The sequence below is a fragment of the Pseudophryne corroboree genome, chromosome 12 (genome assembly GCF_028390025.1).
Source record: "Pseudophryne corroboree isolate aPseCor3 chromosome 12, aPseCor3.hap2, whole genome shotgun sequence".
Taxonomy (NCBI): domain Eukaryota; kingdom Metazoa; phylum Chordata; class Amphibia; order Anura; family Myobatrachidae; genus Pseudophryne; species Pseudophryne corroboree.
Genome location: NC_086455.1, coordinates 61,418,174 through 61,444,483, shown reverse-complemented (window position 1 = coordinate 61,444,483; position 26,310 = coordinate 61,418,174). Strand labels below are relative to the sequence as shown.

Sequence of the window (26,310 nt, the reverse complement as noted above, 5' to 3'; positions counted from 1 at the left end):
CATCACCACATAAAAGCTAAAGGCTACAGAGGTCTTCTGGGCATATCTCTAGGACAGGGGATAGTTATTCCTTCTTCTATACTGTGTATGGAGAGTAATTACTATCAATGACTACTAGGCAATTTCTTATAATAGACAGATGATCTTAGTGAATACTACAGGGATATCAGCAAGCACCCGCCATTCTAAAGATCTAGTGCACAGGTTCTCAAACTCGGTCCTCAGGACCCCACATGGTCCATGTTTTGCAGGGCACCTGTAGATTTTTAAAATGTGACAGTTGGTGATACACAGTGCAGCTGCTGGGTGGCATGGAAAACATGAACCGTGTGGGGTTCTGAGGACCGAGTTTGAGAACCACTGATCTAGCGGAAAGGCATGTCTTACATATATTAAAGTCACTTGTGTATTCTAAGCATAACGGAAAATCTCTTCATACTACTGAATGGTATGACCCCAGGCAGAAAACAGCTGCTGTCCATTTAATAATGTACTTGTTGCCTATGGGCCTGAATCAGAGATGTGCAATAATGCCATCGCAGCTGCGAATGTGTATGTAGCAGCTGTGCTAAATTATGTAAATGCAGCAGCTGTGCTGGCTCCCTGTCCCTGGGGATCAGCATCGTTGCGCGTTTCGCAGCCACCGCTGCACCCGGATTCACTGCTCCTTCTAAGCCCGCCCTCAGACTCCTATTGGCTAGTTTCACCGGAGTATGGGGGCGGACTTAAAAGGAGCCGAACGCTGTGACAGTGGTGGCTCACATCGCTGCTGATCCCTGGACACAGGCAGCCAGCATGTATATTACATACAACATTACATGTATGTTTATATGTGTTAGCTGCCCCCAGCCCCTTCCCCCAAACACTGGTTGTGCAATATGGCTGCAGGAAGTGAGACGCCATATTTCCTGACACTCCCGTTATCTCAACCAAATGGTCCCTGACTGTTGATTACTTTGAGAATAAATTCCCAGCAGTCGGCTGATACTCATACATCTCTGAATCAGGCACTATATACACGCATTTAGAAAGCTGAACCAATAGTCCTGGGAATGCAGCCTATCAATTCAGTAGAAATCCATTTTGTCACCGAGGCATAAGGCACTTTGTGCCTCATGTCACGATTATGTAAATTGTTCCTAGTAAATTGAGTGGATAGCACTAGGCTGCCTGTTAGACATCCCCTTAGTAGGGACAGAGCCCACAATGTGGGACTGTTCCACCGAAATCAGGACAGTTCAGCCCACAAAAATGGCTCAGCTACAGTTTGTAGGCTACTGGAATACTGCTAACAAATTCTGTGTTGTACAATAGCTCAGGCTGGGCAAGGTCTGGTATATTACCTCCTGAGGCTGAAAAGCAATAGGGCCTGGTACTCACCAGTAAATGTATTTATAAGTGAGGCAATGTATGACCTGTAAAATAAAATGTAAAATAGCTGTGAATTCTATCATGGATACACACAAAGCCGGTTTAGTGGAACCTGTCTGCTGTGCAGGAGAATGTGCAAGTGTAATTAAATTGTCCATCTCTGGAACACAAACACAGATGTTCTCTGCTTCAGTACATATAAAGCAAGAGTGTGGTTTATTAGCATTTAAATGGCCGGATCCTATAAACAACTTTCAAAGGCCATGCTCGCTGTTTACCGGAATAAGTGCCGCATCTCATTTTCTGCTCACAAATTCCTGCCGCTTTGTTCCAGGAACAATAAATATTTAACTAGTCTCTTTCTCTTATTATATGTTGGGGAAACGATAGTTGAATTTTCTTGTGTTGTAATATTTCTTGCTCTCTGGTACTGGTAAGATATTACTGCTGGTGAGCTGCGGGAGGTGCTGCAGCTGTAACAGAAGAAAGAACAGAGTCAGATGCTGCAGACATACAGGAAAGTCACAGCAAGATCTATGGTTACACGCTCCAGCATTTGCCGAAGTAATTAATACCATAATTATGCTAAGAAACTCACATTTACAGATAGCTGCCATTTCTTACTAATGTAACACCTTTTAACACTTAAACCTCTCACTAGGGTGATGCCTTGGGGTGGTCGAATTGTGCTAGCCTAGGGGGTCCCATGCCCTAGACTTAGTGTTAGGGACTCACCAGTTCAGCTCATCTGGGTGCGCTTGGTGGGCTTATATTTTTGGCCAAAATTATGCTAAAATCCTCAAATTTACTCTTATGTTATTGCAGTTTATTAGAATTATTCTGATTAGCAGTGCTCAGTATTTAGCATGTGCACCTACATTTTCTCTTTTTTTTCTGTGCAGAACTACAAGTCTCAGCATGGTAACACCTCTCATTATGCATACCTCCCAACTTTTGAATCAGTCAAGGAGGGATCTGCTGCACCGGAGGCGTGGCTGCGCTCGAAAACGGGATGGGGTCTCACCACACGATCCCCGTTTTCCGTCATTTTGGGGGCGTGCCCAGTGCTCCCTGAGCAGCAGGGCAGCCCCCGCCTCACTCCCAGCACTGTGTAGATGCTGTGCGCATGTGCACGGCATCTAAGTCAGTGATCATTGGCTGCTTTGCTGACCAGAGCAGCGGTGATCACAGGATCTCCCAACTGACTCCCCGTCCGCGGTACATTCCGACCCGCAGGTGGGACAACGGGACAGTGTCCGAATAGTGGGACTGTCCCGCTGAAATCGGGATAGGTGGGAGGTATGAGTATGACTAGAATTAAGGTGTGCGCCCCCCTTCCCTTATAATCCCATGATGCTCAGAATGCCAGTACACGCCACTATTATCTTTATTAAATGCAAAAAATATATTTCATATCTCCGGATCACACAGCAATTCAAGAGTGCTTTGCCCCGAATTGTCTAGGCCATGGGTCTTCAACCTGCGGCCCTCCAGCTGCTGTGGAACTGCACATCCCAGCATGCCCTGCAACAGTTTTGCTATTAAGGCATGCTAAAACGGAGTAGGGCATGCTGGGATGTATAGTTCCACAACAGCTGGAGGGCCACAGGTTGAAGACCCATGGTCTTCTAGGCAGTAGACAACCTGAGGTTGTTGTCACACCCACTTTTGAGAGGGGAACATTTATTTGTTTGAAAGTATTAATATATTAGATAATGCAGCCTAACAAATTAATAAGGACCAATGACATCACTGAAGCATAATAGTGATGTCCTAGTTAATAGGCTGCATTCTTATGAATAGTGCTCGAGGCAGTGTATTACAATTGACAAAAGGAGGCAAGGGTAGACAACCTAGAGGCTTAACCTGACATGTACAGGATAATTATTTTGCTGTCCATCTCGTCTTTCTTTTGGCAATCCCTTTCTAGATTCTACCTGAGTATGTTGCACATAACAATGAATTAACCTTCATACCTCTCCTGTAGGAAGCAAATAGTTTAGATTTATTGACTAGTGGAAAATGTATTAATAAGTACACATAATGCTACGTTTGTGGCAGGTGTGGTACAAAATGGGTTCAGGGTGTTGGCATTCAGAATGTTGACATCAAATGTCAACATTATGTCAAGTCAACATACTGTCAATGTAGATATTCAGACATTGTAATGTTGACAGTCTGAACATATACCATCGCTGGCTCTCCACCACTTGTTACATGATCTCTGCAAATGAAACAAAGGATGTTCTACTCACAAACATTTGCAGTTCAAAGGGACCATAGGGGTTCCATGCGTCCACACAATATACATACCCCTGGGAAGTATTTTCTGTGCAGTCTAGTCTGTTTTCTGCTGACTCGTTCAGAGTCCTTTGCGGCTTCCTCCTCTTCTCGAATGCTATCAAAGTAAGGGTGCTGGAGCAGTTGCTGACATGACGGCCTCTCAGCAGGGTCCATGTGGAGGCAGCCCTGTGCAGGAGACAGAGGAGGAGAGTTGATTAATATGGATTATAGGGATTACAAATATATCACAGAGATATAATAGAGATTGTGCCACCACCACCCAAGATCCCTTAGACACAGGCATCTCCCCCCCACCCCCAGATGCCTGACTCACACAAAGCTTAAATACTCTCCACAAGTAAAAGCGGTTACATGCAGTTGCTTTGCTATCGCCCACTTCACACCCTATTTCATGGGAAGACACAGCAGGCAATCTGTATTTTTGGTGCAATTTTTAATTCTACTAAGTAATTACTAGTTCCAGAAACGGGGGGCGAAGTCCATGACCTCATTAGAGAGACTAGTAAATCAAGTGTTTTAAGAGTCCCCCAGAGCATGGAAGTTACTATAAATAAGCTCAATGACCATTTCAATTCAGCCAACTGCTCGTGTCCACGTGTAGATAAGTGTGACAGGGGAACATGTAGGGTAACAGGTAGCCAGGTATGTCAGTGTTAGCAGCACAGAGTAGTGATATGACGCTCCTATCAGACTAGTCAGAGGAAGACTGCGGTGTCCATCACACCTCTATATAACAAAGGGGCACATGTATTAACCTGGAGAAGGCATAAGGAAGTGATAAACCAGTGATATGTGCAATGTGATACACGCACCAGCCAATCAGCTCCAATATGTAAATTAACAGTTAGGATCTGATTGGCTGCTGCCTTTATCACCTTGCACATATCACTTGTTTATCACTTCCTTATGCCTTTTCCAGATTAATACATCTGCCCCAAAGTTCTTTCATCCAACTGAATAGAAACTGCAGAAATAATCCATTCTGTATGACTAAGTCTGCACTTCTAACAGACTAGAAATAAGTTATATTACTAACAACCAGCAAAGCTTTTCGACGATCAGGGACAATGTGTCCCCTACTTTCTGAGCCTAGACACCCCAAATGTGAGGGTTTCTTTTCCTATAGTACTAGACTATTACATAAATCCCCAATATTTTAAATAACAAAACAGGTACAAAATAGGACCAACCATAATTCAATCCAACTATTGCCGATCTGCCCCCAAACATGCCGTGGGCCCTTTAAGCCAGAGTGTTTTGGGCTCATTTGCAAATATCTGCACTATTGGGAAGTATCTGACAAATCCTACACTAGGACTAATTAATCAGTCTTCTTTTTCTGTCTGAGATGAAGGGAACAATACACCATTATAATACACCATTACATTCTCTTCTTTAAAACACTTGCAGAAGAAATCCTGCGCGAGGCTGAGCAGCATATAAGAATATTTATAGGTCTGTGTTTAATTGTCCTTTATAGAAGGTGTGATAGGCCAGAGAATGCCTCTAAGTCAGTGTTTTCCAAACTTTTTTGAATCACGGCGCCCTATAATATCAGAATTTTTTTCACGGCACCCCTAGGCCAAAAATTTCTTATTGAGAAATTTAGAAATAAATATTACATTAAGTAGATTGCATCCTTAGGGTCAGTTGTGTGGTGATTTGCTTCTGTTTGGCCACATATTTTATGACTGGCAGCCACCAGCTCTGGTTTTGCCCATTATACTGACCATGAATAATTTGAATTGGTCCTGGCCCACCAACCCAGGGCACCCCTGCAAGTGTCCCGAGGCACCCCAGGGAGCCACGGCACACAGTTTGGGAACCTCTGATCTAAGTAATAATAAAGCTACCTGTTGTTTTTTCCTTAAAAGTAATGTGATGCCTCCTGCACTTCTTATAATATAAAATAATGACACCCAAATCTGTATGACATACATTCAGCACAACTGGCTATGTGATCATTCAGAATGATGTGTACTTGGGATGTTGTTACCTTCATAAGTCCCAGAGCCTGACTGGAGATGTATGAAAACCTCAGTTCCAGGGGCTCCGTGTTTTCAGGATCCGGGATGCTGACCCCACTGAAATATTGGTTTGTGCTGAAGACCTGTTGATGCCGGGGAATAAGATCACCTGCAGTGAAAAGATAAAGCACATTACAAATGGAACTGGTCGAAGCCACTTACTGTATATTATTCTCACGCAAGCTTACTGTACTATAACTCACCCAAGCTTTTCCGTATCAGGTGCAACTGATCCACATCAGACTTCCCTGGCCACAGAGGCACACCCGATAACAGCTCAGCGAACACGCAGCCGATGGCCCAGACATCCACAGGGGGGCCGTACTGTGTGTCTCCGACCAGCAGTTCTGGGGCGCGGTACCACCTAGTAGCCACATAATCAGTGTAGTAGTCACAGGGCCCGGCTGTTATTCAAAGACAAAATGATGTAGACGATTATGTAGATTGTTAAGGGATTATGCCCAACTATAGAATGTCCTGGTAACGTTTCTATTAGAATAACCAGCATACTGTATTTCGGGTGTGGTTCATCAAATCGACAGTGTCTAGGTCGACAGTCACTAGGTCGACATGGATGGAAGGTCGACAGGGTTTCTAGGTCGACATGTGCTAGGTTGACAGGTCTAAAGGTCGACATGAGGTTTTGTTTTGTTTTTGGTGTCGTTTTCTTCGTAGAGTGACCGGGATCCCAAATTAGTGCACCGCGTCCCCTCGCATGGCTCGCTTCGCTCGCCATGCTTCGGGCATGGTGTCTTCGCTTCGCTCGGCACACTTTACCGTTCCAATCATAGTCCACGTGGATCATTAAGTATGAAAAAATTCAAAAAAAGAAAAAAAAATTGAAAAACTCATGTCGACCTTTAGACCTGTCGACCTAGCACATGTCGACCTAGAAACCCTGTCGACCTTCCATCCATGTCGACCTAGTGACTGTCGACCTATAGTGGTCGACCTAAACATTGTCGACCTAGACACTGTCGATCTTCAGACCGGATCCCCTGTATTTCCACTTCCCACCATTCCTCTAACATTCTCCCCCAGCCTTACACAGCATCTACAAGATCACAATGGCGCTTCGTCCCAATCTAATGTGGGGACAGAACTGGAGGAAGGGGATTAAGAAACATGAAGTGTAAATACAGTATTAGCCCGGGCGCACCGTTCTGTTCTGCTGTTTGGTTTAGTACTCACTTAATATTCTGGCAAATCCAAAATCACACAGCTTGATGACGGAGTGCTTGGTAATGAGGATGTTTTCTGGCTTCACATCACGGTGAATGCACTGGCGGGAAGAAAGAAGGTGATCAGTTCATTGTGCGATCCTCATAATCGGCGTTCTCTCTACAAATCTGCATTTACTGTAGCAGTGACGTGCGGCCAGGGGAGGCAGGACTCCGGTACACTCCATAGTTTCGAGTATAAAAAGGATTAGAACAATACAAAGTAGATACTGATAACTTATAACATCTTTGTACTATTCTAATCATTTTGGTAGTCACAACTCACCACCAAATCATATATGTTTGTGTGTGCAAATCTGGCTCTTACACTAGACAGTGCCTCCCCAGCCACTGATACTAGCCAGTGCCTCCTCAGCCACTGACCTCACCGCACCTCACTGGCATTTAGAGAGTGGTGCTTTCAGGGACTTCCCGACAGCTAGTACCTTATGACATACACACAAGTCTCTGCTATTTACAGGAAAACGGATTCTCCTGCGCACCCTTATGGGTTGGCTGCTGGTGGTAACAATGTGCCATTGCATAGCACTAATAGAAGCCACTGCACAATATGTAATCACCCCCTCCCATGCTTTTACGTATGTCTATGTCGGAGTGCAGTGCTAGTAACATAGAGTAGAGTTCATGTACAGTATAAAATCGTTTACAGGAATCCAGTTTGGGAACTCTGGCTCAATCCTTAGGAATCTCCACTGATGTCTGAAGCTGCTACCACTCTCTCACTAGTGAGATAATCCTCCAATCAGGAGTGGTCACACTTCTAGGGCCTAATTCTGAGTTGATCGCAGCAGGAACTTTTTTAGCAGTTGGGCAAAACCATGTGCACTGCAGGGGGGGCAGATATAACATGTGCAGACAGAGTTAGATTTGGGTGGGGTGTGTTCAAACTGGAATCTAAATTGCAGTGTAAAAATAAAGCAGCCAGTATTTATCCTGCACAGAAACAAAATAACCCACCCAAATCTAACTCTCTCTGCACATGTTACATCTGCCCCCCCCCCCCCCCCCCCCTGCAGTGTACATGCATACCTCCCAACATTGGAGTAGAGGAAGGAGGGACATCTTGGCGCGCGTAGCGTGCCCACGACCGAAAAGGGTGTGTGGCTCCCCGGGAGGGCCCGCGATTGCGAGCCACGCCCCGTTTTCGTCACTGAGGGGGCATGGCCAGCGCTCTGTGAGCTGCTGGCATGCCCCCTCTCCCTTTAACTCACTGGAACAGATGCTGTGCGCGTGCGCACAGCGTCTATTCACCGCTGCTCTGCTCTCAACTGAGCAGAGCAGTGAGTGATCAGGAGCCTCCCAACTGCCCTCCCCCCCCCCACCACCACCACCACCGTGGGACACTGCAGCCCGCGAGAGGGACAGCGGGACAGACCCCAAAAAGGGACTGTCCCGCGAAAATTGGGACAGTTGGGAGGTATGCACATGGTTTTGCCCAACTGCTAATAAATTTGCTGCTGCGATCAACTAGGAATTACCCCCCTAGTCTCTTGCTGATTGGCAGTCCGATACGAGAATATCAGCTGATCATTTAGAATCAGAGATATTGGTTTGTCTGAATTAAAATATCATTAATGATGAAAGGTGATTTTAGTGAATGGTATAGATGTATATTTTGTAGTAAGGGATAGAGGAAATAGGTTTGATGGTATAAGTTAAATGTTTGGATAACTCAGCAGCATGTATATAGATGTGTATATGAGCCTTACTGGAAGACTTAGTCATTGTGTAGGAAACAGGTTTATACTGCTGAAGCCATAAGGTCAGAATAGATAATGACTATTACATTGGTCATCACACAATCATCAGTCCTTCATAAGTCTTTCACTGCTTAATTCCCCAAACACCCATTTCACAATGGACCACTGGTCTGCTGAGCGCAATTAGGGGCGCATATCCTTACTAAGTCAATGATTGATGTCTGATCCAGGTTACATACAATTTAGAGTAAGCATGTTACGACTGGCTAAATAATAAAGTTTGCATGCGTGAGAATTTGAGAATGTTTGTACATACAGTATATATATTATAAGCCTGATCAGGGGTAGTCTGAACAGGTTTTAAGCTAGAAATGAGAATACTGTAGGTATGTGACTTAGATCTCTGTTGGACACTTGGGGCTGGTGAGGTTACATTGGACACTGGGAGTCACAGGTGTGTGTACAGATGGAGATGATGATCAGGAGCAGACCACCTTTGGCAATTATAAACTAGTTTGGCTATTGTCCAGCATAGGCCGAGCCAGGGACCATAAATTAGCTATTACAAAAAGAGATCACATCTATTGATACAATAAGGTCTGATGCACCCCAGGCTAAACAGACTCTGCTGGGGAAGAACAAGCCAAGGTGGGCACGACACATTTTATGACACCTTGGAATGTAGATCGCAAACCTATAATTACCTATTGCATTGAAACACTACGAGAATATACCAGCTAAATGGTTACGGTAGATAGATACTTGTGTTCAGTCAGAAGATGAAGTAGCCAAGAGAAGAAAGTGGGTCAGAAGGAGAGTAGATGAGGGGCCACATGTAATAGGATATGATTTGGGCAAAAATGCGAGTTTAACGCTAAACTTGCACTTTTGCAGATCTCACAAATATAATAGGGTACAGGAACATGCATACTCGCATGTTTCCTGCAATCCCAAAACTCGCATTCAGATGTTTTGCCATTGCACACATGCAGCGTGGTCCGGGTCTGACCAGTTGGGGGGGGGGGTAATACTACGGCCACAGAAGCCAGTATAAACGTGTTCACTGTCTGTGGCATTACCTCCCTGGCTAGTGGAGCCCAGTGGTTTAAAAATAAAATGGGGGACCCCTACTCATCCCCCCCATCCTGTATTTCTGGAACCAGGATCAGTCCAAGAGCCAGGAGCTGGATATGCTTTGGAGGTGCGTGGAGCGGGCGCTGCACGTCTGTTTTCTCGTTTTTTTTTACTATTTCAAAACTTTTCTGACAGAAGCATGCACGGAGCTCACTGATCTGTGCATGCTTCTGTCAAAACTTGCACCTTGTAATGTAACTCAGATTACAAGGTGCAAGTTTAACCACTAAAAAAAAAACTCGTCCTACATCGCACAGTGTAGTAGCCTCCAGCTTAAGAACTCGCAGCCATTACATATACGAGTTGCGGTACCAACTCGCACCTTCTCAACGTGCAAGAAGGTGCAAGTTGGTTTTTACTTAAAACTGTCATTGCATTCCATCTGGCCCGAGGGGTTAATAGAAGCTAGGTGCAGGAGGAGGAAGGAGAGGAGATCACACAGAAGAAATGATCCTGAGGATGATAACTATATACTTGCAAGTGTACAATCTATATTAGTAATTGTCTAAGTTTGTTACATTGTTTCATGTTGTTTTATGTTCTATGATTAATACCCCTTTCACATCTCCAATGCCGGATCCCACCAGGAAATTGGAAACGGGGCCTTCTCAGTTGGGATACGGCATTGGAGACTATGTGCTGGCTTCCCGACCTGGCAAATTGCCAGGTCGGTTGCCATAGCGGCGGGGGCGGAGCCGGCAGATGAGCTCATCTCCGCGCTGCCTCTTCCTGTAGTAAACGGGTCCTGGATCGCCTCAACCCGGGAATCCGTTTATGCTGCCACTGACCCAGTATTCAACCCGGGAACAACACGGCTTTATTGCTGGGTTGAATTACCGGGTCAGGCGACCCGGGAATCCGGACACTGCCCTTTTACACCGCACAGCGAGCCGTGTCAACCCGGCAAATCTTTTCAATACAGCACAGACAGGTGGTGCAGATCTGCTTATAGTGCTCCCATAGATGTGATGGCTGCTCTGTGCATCCAATCAGTATTTAGAAAGGCCCAACTAGTTCTGTGGCTGTGGTCTGCTCTAGGTTGCCTCGCAACCAGCCACAAATATGTACCCAGTGTACGCCTTACAATTATCACTATGCTATAGTTTGTGGAGAATATGATGAGACAAAGTAAGTATATTGAGTGCTGTATTTAATTGGAAAAAAACATATTTATTCCTAAACTGTATCTTGCAATGCTGTGTATGTAACTCCATCTGTAATCACTATTAATCAATGTAATCGTTACTATTAATCACTAGTCCCAAATCCATTTGTGGGAATAACATTGATTAAACGCCACAGAGTCATAATACATTCCTATTTTTAAATGTTACGCAGTAAGACAGAATTTCGCCAAGATATCTTCATGTGACATTAGGATTAGAGACCACTGGAGCTGTACAGACCTTTACTGCCTAACAACTAGACTGGAAATAATGCAGAATAATCCATTGCTATGCAACATCTGGGAATCGCCTCGGACCGCAGCAACAGAGGACTTAAGCATCTGACGGAACTGAAGCTAGAAGAACAATTAGCTAAAACGTGAAGCCAGCAATTGGAATGATCAATGCAAGAGACCGAGTGTCACAGGAGAGATTAGTGCAAGATGAGACAGAAGTGCATGTAATCTACCGTACCTACAGATGCTAATTGCTTCTATATGTGGCTATGTAATGACTTTTGTGAGGGAGATGAAAAGCGGATTGCACAGACTGGGGCAGGTATGGGTCCTCTGGGTGTGTAAAGTGCAGGACAGGCAGAAACTTAAATCCACCCTATAAGGGTATCTCCATAGCCTGGCCGCAAGACAGCGTTGGGAAGGAAAAGAACAGCATTTAACTATTTATCACATGAAGCTAGCAGCCAGTAATACACACACATCTGCAGCATTCTCAAATGCCCCAACGGCAGGGTAGCCTCAGTCAGCCCCACGGTACATGGCAACACAGACTCAGACTTTTTTTGCTTTTTTGGGGAAACCACAGCAACGAAAGGTTAATGATTTGCAGTGGCCAGAATGCATTAAATGAGTGCACTGAGAAATATGACATAGCAATGCATTGCACCATGAAAGTGAATACTATAGAGCATTGTACAATGAAAAATGTAATATTGTTGAATGTTTGGTATGGTATGGTATAATATAAAAGTAAGGATTTGGGGGGAGATGTACTAAGCGGTGGTAAAAGTGGAGAAGTGCGCCAGTGGAGAAGTTGCCCATGGCTACCAGTCAGCATTGACGTAACATTTATAATTTGCATATTTGAAAAGTATACAGAGCAGCTGATTGGTTGCCGTGGGCAACTTCTCCACTGGCACTCTTATCACTGCTTAGTAAATGTCCCCCATGTCTTCAAAGCCTATTACATGTATCCAAGAACCATCACCAGAATATGGATGTATCTCACATGAGATATGGCAATACTTTTATTCATGCACTCGGGGATTGATGCAAAGATTAAATCATTGTGGCTGTAATTGCTACAACACTGCATGCTCAGAACCCAACTCGCCTCTCTGCGGCTAGAATGCCCCTATTCTGTATACTTGGTTTGATGCCAGCCATCATCCACAGGGCACAACTCTGCATAGCCTGCAATTCAGCCAACAAGCCCTCACTGACCATTATCTACATGAGAATGCCCCTTTAGAGGTCAGATTACAGAGCATGCGCTGTGCAAAGCACACACGTTGATCTCTGCACTGGTGCCATAACTATAGAGATTTGCCCTTACTGGTCTTTCCCTAATCAGATATTCACTCCAAGGGGTATATTTACTAAACTGCAGGTTTAAAGAAGTGATGTTGCTCATAGCAACCTATCAGATTCCAGCTATTCTCTTCTAGAAGGTGCTAGATACATAAGTAGAATATGATTGGTTGGTATGGGTAACATCTCTACTTTTATAAACCCGCATCTTAGTAAATATACTCCCTGGAATTAATTTTGGAGCACAGCACCTAGACTTCTTTTCCCACAAAAAGCGTTGATCCACTCCTCTATTGTCTATATTCATTGCCTGTGCCTTACCAAATGCAGTATAAAATATTTCTACTATCCTACCAAGACATTATTATTGTACCAACTCCTCTCTGACCAATAACTGCTTCTTATCCACACTCATTACCAGCTCACATACCCAGTTTCAGGTCTTTTCCAGGCTGCATCCACTCTGTGGAATGACCTTGTTCAGCAAGCTTTCTCCTGGCCTCCAAATCTTCAAGCGCCTCTAAAGCAGCACCTCGTCAGACAAGCTTATCAAATTCCAGAGCCACCCTTGTACCCTTCCTAGGCTAGTCTCCAGGATTACCTTCTAAACAGTTCACACAAAACTTACAGATATGATTCCTACACCAACATGAGTGGTCATTCCGAGTTGATCACACATAGCAACTTTTTGCTGATTGGGCTATCAACCTGACGCCGCCTATGGGGGAGTGTATTTTAGCATGGCAGGGCTGCGATCACTTGTGCAGCCCTGCTATGCTTAAAAAGTTTCCTGCAAAACAAGACCAGCCCTGAACCTACTTATCCTGTGCGACGGATCCAGCGATGAAGGTCCCGGCTGCGACGTCAGACATCCGCCCTCCAAACGCCTGGACACGCCTGCGTTCACCTTACCATGCCCGGGAAACGGTGAGTAGACGCCCCGATCCTCCTTCCCGCCGTCAATCTTCTCGTGATCGGGCCTGCGATCGCTTTCCTCGGTCCTGGCGTCGTTGCCTGGCGACTGCAGTCGCTGAGCAACACGCGTATGCGCAATGCGGGCCCCGCGCAGTCGCAGTTCCGACCCGTTCGCCCCGCAGTGAAGAACCGCTGCATGCGAACGTGTCGGAATGACCCACATAGCTGGGTGACTGATTACTTAGCTCCTGTATGGGACAGATTCAATTACCTGAGTTATTTACATGGGTAAAGCTGTGTGTTTAACAACAGAAGCTATTCAATTGTTCCAGCATATTCTCCATGTGGTAAACCCATTGATAACACACTGTAACCCACAGATTCTACATTGAGTGATGAAACCTATGGGTTTCATCATGTGGTAAGCCTCCTACAGATTGTAAGGCTGCAAGTCGTTTTATTAGAGTGTTTGTTCCTAACTGAAATGCAATGGGGAGCATGCTGCTGATATATAAAAGTGTGTAAACAAACTATATCAGACACAACGGGTCAGCCCTGTGTCATAGTTTAGTATTCCTCTGGAATGTCCATGGGTTCTCCCAAATTATTGGAGAACCTCCTAGATTTCTAAAAAAGGATTAATTTCTCCTGCAAGAGTACTACCTGCATGCAGGGTTAGGGGAGCTACTTGCCACAATGAAGCCACAGTCATCTCAGTGAACCCTAACTGGGCAGGGGAATGATGACACAAATAGTCTACACCTTTATGTAGTACCTGCCCTACACATCTCTTGGATAAAAACTAGGCAAGTACAATATGTTCCACATTCCAGCTACACAACTCATGGTCTAGAACAATTCAGCACCATGGCTAGGGCATGCAGTCATTTGCAATGTATACAAGCCCCATGGCCACACTTTCCATAAATACTCACAGTGTTCCATGTTATCCACAGCGTACAGTTCTGTTCCAGATTTAGATCTCAGAATATAGCAACCTTACATTACACACAGACAACTGCATACTTACATTGTGCTTGTGGCAAAAGTTGACTGCTTGTAACGTCTGCCAGGTTATACTCTTGACAATATGCTCAGGTACTCTGCAAAAAATAAGAGGTGACAGTATGAACAGAAAGCTCAGCAGGTCAGGGTATGATTGGGGGCAAGGATTGGAGACACAGCTGGATGGCTTGTACGAGAAGATGAGCAGCCTCAGTCCACCAGTTCCCATAAGGTTGGGAATTCAATATCTTGAAAAAGTTGGCTACACCAGGAAAGGCAACATTTAGCACTTTGAGTGGCTAAACTAGCTGACTACGGGGGTCTTTCTGAGTTGATCGTAGCTGTGCTAAATTTAGCACAGCTGCGATCATGTTCCCTGACATGCGGGGGGACACCCCCTAAATGGCAGCTTAATGCCGCCGTTCAGCCTCCTCCCACCCAGCGACCGCTGGCACATGCGCAGTTCCGACCCGATCGCTGTGCTGCGACAAATTGCAACGAGCGATCGGGTCAGAATGACCCCCTACAGACGGAGTGCCCAACAGTGCAAGATTAACAAGCAAACTGGAGTACAGCCAAGGCAGCTTCTTTTATACTAGACCCATAAAACACTTGCGTGAAAAGTCAAGGTGGCCTACCAAATAGAGACATAGGGCGGTATTCACATGATATATCACGCCCAATCTCCTTTGTAAAATGATCCCCGTTATCGTGCATATTGCGCCCATAGTAATCAGGGTTAGCTGTGTAAAGGTTTGGGTGCCTCTCTACTCCGGGAGTAGCGAGCTGAAATAATGATACCATGCCCAAGGGGGCAGAAACAGAACGGGCATGGAAAGGGGTGAAAAGAATTGAAAACCGCCCCTAGGCTGCAAACAAGAAACTGCATACAAGTCACTAAAGAAAGGAATAATTGTTGAAGAGATACATATTTTTTAGTTCAGCCATTTTTAGTACATCAGGGGAAAGAGAGTCTATAAGTCAGTGAAAACATCATGTCACATGATGGATGATAGGACAAACCGAGGCCGGCTACCTCGGGGACGCAGTGAGCTATAGTATTAACTTCCAAAGTCTAATGAGCCATCATATTATTAGTTTATTACCAGTTATTTATATAGCTGTAAAGTTTGATTTACTTACAAGGAAAAGCAGTACCTTGCTACACTAGAGTTATAGCGCTGCGGCCGCTAAACAGAAGTTAATAACCGCTAGGATGTTTATGTACGTTGCGTATACACGCTGACACGCTAAACATAAGTTAATAACCGCTAGGATGTTTATGTACGTTGCGTATACACGCTGACACGCTAAACAGAAGTTAATAACCGCTAGGATGTTTATGTACGTTGCGTATACACGCTGACACGTTGTTCGCACAATGCAGCGACACCTGTGGCTGAATACACCTTATTCCCCAAACAAGAATGGAATGCGACACCAGTAGTTAAATGCAGTGCCAGATTAAGGTCCTCATGGGCCTGGAGCTGAAATTTCTGAAGGGCCTATTTACCACTGAAGAGGGTGTGACCAGCATGATGGGTGTGTGGCTGCTGATATGGGAGAGGGAGGGGGGGGTGGTGGGTAATCAGTGCTGTATATGTACTTTATGAGTGTGTGTGTGTGTGTGTGTGTGTGTGTGTGTGTGTGTGTGTGTGTGTGTGTGTGTACATGCATACCTCCCAACTGTCCCGATTTTCGCGGGACAGCCCCTTTTTTGGGGGACTGTCCCGCTGTCCCACCCATGGGCCGCAGTGTCCCGCGGTGGGGGGGCAGTTGGGAGGCTCTGTCTCTTGCTGCTCTGCTTAGCAGAGCAGCTGAGAATAGATGCATCTATTCACGAGTGACAGAGGGAGAAGGGGGCATGCCCAGCAGCTCACAGAGCTGCTGGGCATGCCCCCTTCAGTGACGGGCAAGGGAGGTGTGGCCTAAATTGTGCATCACCGTGAAGCCACACCCCTTTTCAGAGTCCACACCCATTTTGGTTCCTCTTGCACATTAAAGAAAGTTGGGAGGTATGTACATGTATGTACGCATGTGTTTGAAAAAAAGAAAACTCCCAGCACTTAAATACCCAATTATCTCCAACGGCGCCTTTGTGCATACACAGTGTAACACATGCGCTGTACCAGCTTTTAGTGATTTCCACATTATTCCATTAGGAGTAGAGGGCACTCACTCACAAATATCATACGTTTATTTACCAAAACGCATACCAATATGTCAAGAGTCTGCATTTTGATTCCTCAGAACTTTGCAAATAGGGCAGCATAAAAGCACAAGTACAGCAGATCAGGTAGAGAATACAGCATGGTCTCACAAGCCTTTCTAGTTATTCCACCTTTATCTCATGCCAGCATAGCTCCAATGGAGAACATACCTAGGCATGTAATGCTAGGAAACTCAATGTAATAATATGAGCATATTACAAAAAAAAAAAAAAAATACATACATATATATATATATATATATATATATATATATATATAGACTGTATGTGTGTGTATGTATATTGACTTTCGATTGAATAATATATCACTTGAAAATATGTCAGGAGTGCCGCCTATTCTTTCTACAGTTGAGCCATGGCGTTGCCCAGGAGATTCATGGAAAATGTTACTGCATTGGAAATTCACCTTGCAGCTGCCCATGTTGTCCTGAGATATATATATGTACAGTGCCATAACTAGACATTTTAGCGCTGTGTGCAAGAAACGGCATTGGTCCGCTCCCCCCCCCTTCATTTTTAAAATAGAGCCAGTGCGCGCCGACAAAAGTATATGGGCGTGGACACAAAATAATACCAATTCATATTACGCCACCAGATATAGTCCCCTTTTACATGTTACGGCAGGCAGAGCTCCCTTTTACACATTACGGCAGGCAGAGCTCTGTTTTAGATAGTACGGCAGCCAGAGCTCTGTTTTAGACAGTACGGCAAGCAGAGCCCCCTTTTACACAGTACAGCAGGCAGAGCTCCATTTTACACAGTACTGCAGGAAGAGCTCCCTTTTACACAGTACGGCAGACAGAGCTCCCTTTTACACAGTACGGCAGGCAGAGCTCCCTTCTACATAGTACGGCAGGCAGGGCTCCCTTTTACACAGTACGGCAGGCAGAGCTCCCTTTTGCACAGTACGGCAGGCAGAGCTCCCTTTTACACAGTACGGCAGGCAGAGCTCCCTTTTACACAGTACCGCAGGCAGAGCTCCCTTCTACATAGTACGGCAGGCAGAACTCCATTTTACACAGTACGGCAGGCAGAGCTCCCTTTTACACAGTACTGCAGGCAGAGCTCCCTTTTACACAGTACTGCAGGCAGAGCTCCCTTCTACATAGTACGGCAGGCAGAGCTCCCTTTTACACAGTACGGCAGGCAGAGCTCCCTTTTACACAGTACGGCAGGCAGAGCTCCCTTTTACACAGTACGGCAGGCAGAGCTCCCTTCTACATAGTACGGCAGGCAGAGCTCCCTTTTACACAGTACGGCAGGCAGAGCTCCCTTTTACACAGTACGGCAGGCAGAGTCCCCTTTTACACAGTATGGCAGGTAGCGTCACGAGAGGGAGGGAGGGAGGGAGATAAAAAAAGGTGGCAAGTAGAGAGACAGAGTGTGGTGGGAAGGAGACAGAGAGAGGGGTGGGAGAGGGAGAGAGCGGTGGTAGAGGAATAGAGATGAGCCGCAGCAGCAGCTAGGCTCAAGTACCCATAGCCTAGCCTGAGTAAATGGGGGAGAGACACAGGTACCTATGTACTGGTGGCAGGCAGTGCACTTACCTGGCAGCAGTGGAGCTTTCTCTTCCTGGGAGTTGTGGGCTGCCATGGCGGCGTCAGCTCCGGGGAGCTGTCCCTGTTCAAAGTCATCTTCCCGGCATCCCCTGTGCGTCTCTCTGCTGGGAGGAGGCGCTTTCCCGGGCCAGCCTATATGCTGGAAGGACACTGGGCTGCTGTATGAGTGGAGGAGGAGGGGGAGGAGCAGGGCGGAGCACAAAGGGAGACTGACACTGCTGCCCAGCGCTGACGACTATTTTATATCAGCATCGATGAAACCGGCAGAAAGGGAGCTAGGCGCAGCGCTATGGTTATAAAATGTAGCAGGCAGCGCTGGTGCTGGCGGTGGCCAGTCGGGGTGTATGTGGATATGTGGTGTGTATATATATATATATATATATATATATATATATATATATATTAGACACACATAGATATATATATAACTAAAAACATACAGTATGTACATTATGTGTGCGTGTGTGTGTATATATATATATATATATATATATATATATATATATACATACACACAGTGCTTATGTATATACACCACACACACACAGCTATATACAGTGTAGACATATACACGTGTATGTATATATATATATATATAGCTATATATATATATATATATATATATATATATATATATATATCAATGGAAGGACTGGCACACCAAGAGAATTCCAAAACAAGGAAGGTGCCCAGGTGCCGAATATGGGGAATTGGGCTTTGAATCAGCTTGCTGCTTATGAATAAATCTTATGAGTGCCGTGTTCTTCCACTTGGGAGATAGATATATATATATATATATATATATATATATATATATATATATATAAAACACAGGAGTATCTTTATCTCGCGCCAACCTGGGAGCAGCACTTCGGGAGAGATCTTTGTTGAGAGACCTCAAAACATACAGAATAAAGCAAAAATTCCCAAGTGCGCTAAAATGGAATGTATTTACACACTTCTTCAGGCGAAAATTTCGTCAGAATGTAGACTGGAGGATATTTAAAACTGGAGACCTGTAACCGACACCCCTCACCAAAATAGTCACCCAAACAAGAGGCCAATCGGCCAATTAGTACAAAGTTATTTTAATAACATGTAGTTGAACATATGAGTTTTTACACAGTTCACAATATAAAATTATATAAATAAAATACAACCAAAAGAATACACAGCCAACACGTTTGTGAGATGGATCCTAGATATCCCTCACCTTTTACAAGGTGCGAGCTCGACAGGGAGTATCTTCACAAACTAGATTGTGATCCTTTGACTGACAAACCCAACGCGTTTCGTCTTATCGACTTCATCAGGGGTAACTTGTTTGGGAGATAAAAAAATGTAATAATTCTATTTAAACTACTATTAAAAAATTAGGGGAATTATGTATACGTAATATAAAAACAGTACCTACCGAGTATAGAAAAAAGGATTAATTTGCTCTCGATGGATTTGTATAAATGAATATATCCTAAAATGGATATAAACCACACATTCTTATATGTGTTCATTTGATGGAACTAATGAAACATTATTAAAATTATTGTAATTGTAATTGTCAACTGGACATACCTTAAAGAAATTTATTCGAAATATGTCGGGACTTTAATAAGTAGAGCTCCTATATCCAGACTTCTAATACATAACCAATTGGGTAATGATGTTATATATGGACTACCTAATAAAGAGAGAAAGGGAGAATCCAATATGGACCAATTTAGGTAGTCAGCTGCCTATTTAGTTCTATTAGTTAATCATAGGAAATACCGTACCTTAAAGCTAATTTAGGCGTGAAATCTTTATAAAACCGCCCAGAGAAGTTATTGATTCTAGCCTCCTAGGAATGCTGTCAGCATTCCTAGGAGGCTAGAATCAATAACTTCTCTGGGCGGTTTTATAAAGATTTCACGCCTAAATTAGCTTTAAGGTACGGTATTTCCTATGATTAACTAATAGAACTAAATAGGCAGCTGACTACCTAAATTGGTCCATATTGGATTCTCCCTTTCTCTCTTTATTAGGTAGTCCATATATAACATCATTACCCAATTGGTTATGTATTAGAAGTCTGGCTATAGGAGCTCTACTTATTAAAGTCCCGACATATTTCGAATAAATTTCTTTAAGGTATGTCCAGTTGACAATTACAATTACAATAATTTTAATAATGTTTCATTAGTTCCATCAAATGAACACATATAAGAATGTGTGGTTTATATCCATTTTAGGATATGATCATTTACACAAATCCATCGAGAGCAAATTAATCCTTTTTTCTATACTCGGTAGGTACTGTTTTTATATTACGTATACATAATTCCCCTAATTTTTTAATAGTAGTTTAAATAGAATTATTAAATTTTTTTATCTCCCAAACAAGTTACCCCTGATGAAGTCGATAAGACGAAACGCGTTGGGTTTGTCAGTCAAAGGATCACAATCTAGTTTGTGAAGATACTCCCTGTCGAGCTCGCACCTTGTAAAAGGTGAGGGATATCTAGGATCCATCTCACAAACGTGTTGGCTGTGTATTCTTTTGGTTGTATTTTATTTATATAATTTTATATTGTGAACTGTGTAAAAACTCATATGTTCAACTACATGGTATTAAAATAACTTTGTACTAATTGGCCGATTGGCCTCTTGTTTGGGTGACTATTTTGGTGAGGGGTGTCGGTTACAGGTCTCCAGTTTTAAATATCCTCCAGTCTACATTCTGACGAAATTTTCGCCTGAAGAAGTGTGTAAATACATTCCATTTTAGCGCACTTGGGAATTTTTGCTTTTTATATATATATATATATATAATATATATATATATATATAGTATATATATATATATATATATATATATATAGTATATGTATGTGTGTTTGTATGTGTTTAAATAATACATATATATATATTATATACATAAACATAACCATAGAGTAGAGTCACTGTCTAAGTTATACTAAAAGCCAGCCCCTCACCTCATGAGACTCAGCCAGGCTCAGGACGCCTACACGGAACAGCCTGCTCAGTGGCTGTTGCTGTGCTGCTGCTGATTCCTTCAGAGCACGTGCGGTGGTGATGGGCCGGTGATTGTGCGACGTCACATGCGCTGACATCGCTGTGAGGCCAGGGCTGGTGACGCAGCCTTTCACTGCGCCGCCATTAGCACATACCACACGCCAGTGCCGCAGGAGAAGGGAGGCTCGCGGTGGGGGTCGGGGGGGGGGGGGGAGAGGTCGCGGCTGGGGGGCGGGACATCGGACATCCGTGTAAAAGGCTGCTGTAGCAGGAAAACAAAATTCCTATCTACAGCAGTCACAGCAGAGTCTTCGGGCCTATTTTGATGGGGGGCCTGGAGCTGCAGCTCCATCCGCCCCATTGTTAATCCGGCCCTGGTTAAATGTAATGTTGTGGTCCAAAACATCAACAATATTTATTCAAAAGATACAGATAAAAGATACAACAATATTACAGAGAAGAGCAACAACCAATAGTACATACGTTTGTTCGTGAGCGCTCCCAGATCCAGGCCTCAGTCAGTCTTAGCAAGATGACCTTCAGAGAATAGACTGTGCCTGGCCATTCTTTTATACAATGGGTCCAAATATAATACAATAGGAAATGTAAGCTCTTCTTCCATAGGTCAAGGGGCAGGTCATTTACAGTACATGAGGGGTCATAGGTTGGTTTGAATGAGTGGGCGATGCCGCGGGGGGACAGACGGCGGGCATACAGGAGATCAGCGCTACGATCAGCGCTGCAGCTGGATGTCACTCAGCCGCCCGACCTCACGGCGGCTCCCACCCGGCTCCAGCACGCTGCCGTGAGGTCGGGCGGGTGAGTGACATCCTGCTGCAGCGCTGATCGTAGCGCTGATCTCCTCTGGCTGCCGCCGGCTGTCCCCCCGCGGTTCGCGCCCCCCCCCCCCCCTCTGGGTCCCATCTAAAATTTGACTTGAAAAAGTCGAATTTTAGATGGGATTGAATAGGGGTTGTCGGATCCATTCCGACAAATACGTGTCGGAATAGATCAGACTTTAATTGAATATACCCTTGTGTGTAAATTGTGCACTATATGAATTAAATATTGAATATGTCTTTGTAGCTTTTCTGTGCGAATGCGTATGCTACCGTATATACTCATACCACGCGCCAATACGCAAGGTTCGTGAACCAGTGTACGTAGCATGTGTATGCGTACGCACGGCAAAAACGCGAACGCACAGAGGCCACTCTGTGTGGTATTTGCACGTGGAGTGTGTGTGTAATATTTTCGACTTCGACATAGCGCACACATATTACGTAGCGCTTTACAGAGAATACACGTTTATTAGCGTCAGTCCCTGTCCCAGTGGAGCTAACAATCTATATTCCCTACAACATGGTCAGAATTCAGTAAAATTACGAGTATGTTTTTAGATTGTTGGAAGGAATAAAAAAAAAAAACTCAAAACAAGGGGAGAACACACAAACTCAACACTGCTAGGGCCTTGGTGTGGGTGACCAAGATTCTGTTCACAATGAAAATGGTTGTAAATATTTGGAGTGAAAATACAATAAAAAGGATTACACAAATGGCTATTCTTACATAGCAGATTGAAACCCGACAGCGAGGTAATAAAATATAGGCAAAGGTCTCTTATATTAACCCATGTCTGACCTGCGGCCACCTACAGAATTGTGCTGCCACAGAATAAGACAAAAGGAGGGTGATGAAATGAATTCCTTTCCGGTCATAAATCTGCACATAGGATGGGCTGTAAAGCGCTGTCCATTCAAGCCTGGCTCATAAATACCGCAGGCCTCCTCTCCCAGTTTAACCTCTTACATGCTGGGGGTTAATAAGGCATATTTTCATTAAAAAGTGGTGAAATTGCTGCATACAAGACTATACAAAGAAAAAATAACGAATGTTTTAGAAACAGCCTTAACGTACAAATACACCCCAAATTTGTATTTGTGAGATGTATGTTACGGTGGTAAAATGCGTTGTTCAGTGTTACCCTGACATTATATGGCAGCTCGATAGCTCCCCTCTCCTATGCGGGCCTTGGAGACCCCTGCTGCAATTTTATGAGTTTCCCGGATGAGTTCTCAGTCAGGGCAATAAAGCAGAGACATCAATGGCCCCAAACACAGCTGACAAGTTGTCAGTCACTCTCTGCCTGTTTGGTTAGATAAGCACCATCCCCCTAACACAGCAACCTGCTGCTGCGGAGTGCACTATATTATAGCCATATAGTAGTATAGTATGGTAGACAGATTTTGTTAGAGCTCATAAATACACTGTTTTTATGTATAAATAATAATAATAATAATAATAATAATATGTCCCTAAAGTAACACTGAAATATACAGTAAAAGTTCCCTTTAGCACTGTTTAGGGAGAACAGATTAGATCTGTATCCAAATTGCATTGTGTGTTGTACACTATGTAGACAAAAGTGAACACTGACAGCAAATAGATCAGAGAGATGTTATACCCCTTTCACACTGACAAATATTTCCCGGGTTATTGCACAGGAACGTGCATCAACCCGGGAATTTGCTCAATGTGAAAGGGTCCTGTAAGAATATCCCAGGTCGAGCATCCCGGCATTTCATCCCAGGTCTCGACCTGGGTCGAATCTGAAATCGACCCGGAATGCGGTGCAGTGTGAACGGGTATGCCAGGTCAAGGCAACCCGGCACCCGTTCTCTGCATAGGAGGAGGCGGTGCTTGGAGATGATTATCTCCAAGCACCGCCTCCGGTAGCGTTAGCGGTGACGTCACCAACCCGGCAATATGCCGGGTCGGGCCGCAAGTCTGAAGGGGTCTCAAGCCGGGTCGCACCTGGGAAGCACCTGTGTACACATTCCCGAGTGCGACCAGGCTATTGTCAGTCTGAAAGGGGTATTACGGACCTCAGTACTATGTAGGTCCAGGAAGGGTGTCTGCAGGAATTACTGCAGACACCCTTCTTGGCAAACTGTCCACAAGTCCCTGGACAACAGCAGGTGTTATGTTTTGCCATTCCACCATAAGTACAGTGACCAACCACACGTTGCTCCAATTCATCCCAGAGGTTCTTAATGGGGTTGCGATCTGGACTCTGAACTGGCCAGTCCATTCAGGTTACTGAATTTTCTGTGCACCAGTCCAGAGTCGCCCTGGTAACATGACATTGTGCAGCCTGTGATGATAAACTTTTCAAACTCGGGTTAGCTCCTTTTGGCAAACCATTTTTTGGCAAATATGATCTAATCCCTGCGCATCCACCTGTTTTAACCTTCACAAACACGTGTCTGCTGCAGGAGCACACCATTCCACCTGCGTGGGGGGTCCAATCACTTTTGTCTACATAAAGACCTGACCTTATGTGACATCATATTATAAGGGCTTGAGGGTTTGCCCAACAAATCAAGGTGGTGTTCAAATCAATGGAAAGCATCATCTTCCGGCAGGTTAAATGATGTGTAACCTACGTACTGAAGTCTCCTCATTAGGCTCAGCATCACTGCTCAGCCATGATATTATCTGTTTGGGTTTGAAGTCATTGACCAAGACTTTCTATATTTATTTGGGAACTTGAACCCTTATTTCTATTATGGAAACTTAGAATAATTCACATAATTCTATTTCTAAATAGTTGCATCTACTAAAGCGTTTGTTGCTCATTTGATAATGGATGTAGGAGGCGTGGCTATTAAATAGCAAGAATGATGCTATAGTTTATGTTTAATTATATTAAGTACATTTTAACTTTGTTCCCCTTCTACGTACTCTCCTTCTGCATCCACACACCGCTGCATTCCTATTTTCCATTGATCAAAGCCGTGCTGTATCTCATTAACTGTCAGTTGTCTCAACAGCTCTGTTGTTTTCTTCTTTACCTCAGTAACTGATGCAAAATAGGTTCCCGTGATAACAGATTTGACTTTAGGGAAAAGAAAGAAGTCCACATGGTGCTAGCTCTGGCGAATATGGAGGGTGTTCTAGCACTGCAATCTGTCTCTCGTCCAAAAAAACGGCTTCACAGAGAGAGCTGCTTGGGCTGGTGGGTTGTCCTGATGGAGGATGAAAACATTTTTCCACAACTTTGGCCTCTTTCCTCTGATTCTTTCCTGCAAAGTTTCTAGATCATCTTTACAGTAATGTTGATTCACTGTAGCGCTTTCTGGTACCCAGTCTGCCAAAATAACATCCTTGATATCAAAGAAAACAACATGGCTTTGAATTTGGATTTGCCGTGACGTTCTTTCTTCATTCTTGGTGATGATGGTGTTTTCCAGTGAATGGACTGGCGTCTTGTCTCAGGATCGTATTGGAAGATCCACGTTTCATCACAGGTAATAACTATCTTAAAAAATGTGAATTCACTTGAATTTGTTCTATAATGTCTGTACAAATTTGCTTTTGATTTTCTTTCTGCTCGGAAGTGAGATGCCTTGGAACCATCTAAGCACAAATGTTTGTCAAGTTAAGACCTTGATGTAAAACTTGCCAATGTTTACCATTTCTGCTGTTGTTCGGATGCTGAGTTAACGGTCAATTAGAACAATTTTCTCAATTCTTTCCACATTTTAGTTTGTTTTTGATGTGCAAGGCCTTCCGGGATGTTCACCATCTTTCACATCCTCAGAACCATCACTAAATCTTTTGTGCCACTCAAACACACGTGTACGTGACATACAATCTGCTCCGTAAGCTTCGGTTAGCATACAAAAAGATTCAGTAGGTGTTTTGTTCAATTTAGCCACACCTCGTAGATGTCAATATACAAAAATGCTTCAGTAGTATATACTGATGTGATGACCCACTTACCATTAGTAAGGGCTGCCTCCACAAAGTACCTTTCTTTTCAATTCTGAGGGTCGCGGGCCCTGTCACCTCCACTGTTGCCCCATCACCAGCACACAGTGGAAACATCTTTTTATGGGCTGAATCAGCTAATACGGCCTATGCATTTTCCAATGACCAGTAGCATCACTCAGGCATTATCTGATTGATGTTCATGATGTCTGACTTCTGGTCATGTCCCACAAAATGAATGTTTCCACTTGGTCCGTCCATGTATATTTTTGCACTGACAGGCTATGGCTGTCTTTCGTTAAGACAGAAGGTGAGGGAAGAATGCA

At 44.2% G+C, this 26,310-nt stretch overlaps 1 protein-coding gene and 1 non-coding gene across 3 annotated transcripts in view; both read right to left on the bottom strand.

The window, feature by feature from the left end:
* Positions 1–1,154: 1,154 nt before the first annotated feature.
* CDKL1 (cyclin dependent kinase like 1) overlaps positions 1,155–26,310 on the bottom strand; it is a 132,076-nt gene continuing 106,920 nt past the window's right edge. For both annotated transcript variants that reach the window (XM_063947558.1, XM_063947559.1), the window contains exons 4-9: positions 14,436–14,508; positions 6,894–6,984; positions 5,906–6,106; positions 5,672–5,811; positions 3,685–3,840; positions 1,155–1,844 (exon numbers count right to left, since the gene is read on the bottom strand). In XM_063947558.1, the coding sequence (XP_063803628.1) occupies positions 1,740–1,844; positions 3,685–3,840; positions 5,672–5,811; positions 5,906–6,106; positions 6,894–6,984; positions 14,436–14,508 (766 nt within the window). In that variant the 3' untranslated portion in view covers positions 1,155–1,739. The remainder of the gene's footprint in view (positions 1,845–3,684; positions 3,841–5,671; positions 5,812–5,905; positions 6,107–6,893; positions 6,985–14,435; positions 14,509–26,310) is intronic.
* On the bottom strand, positions 13,995–14,053 carry LOC134981634 (U7 small nuclear RNA). Its single transcript, XR_010190736.1, has one exon. It is a non-coding gene; the product is annotated as a U7 small nuclear RNA (small nuclear RNA).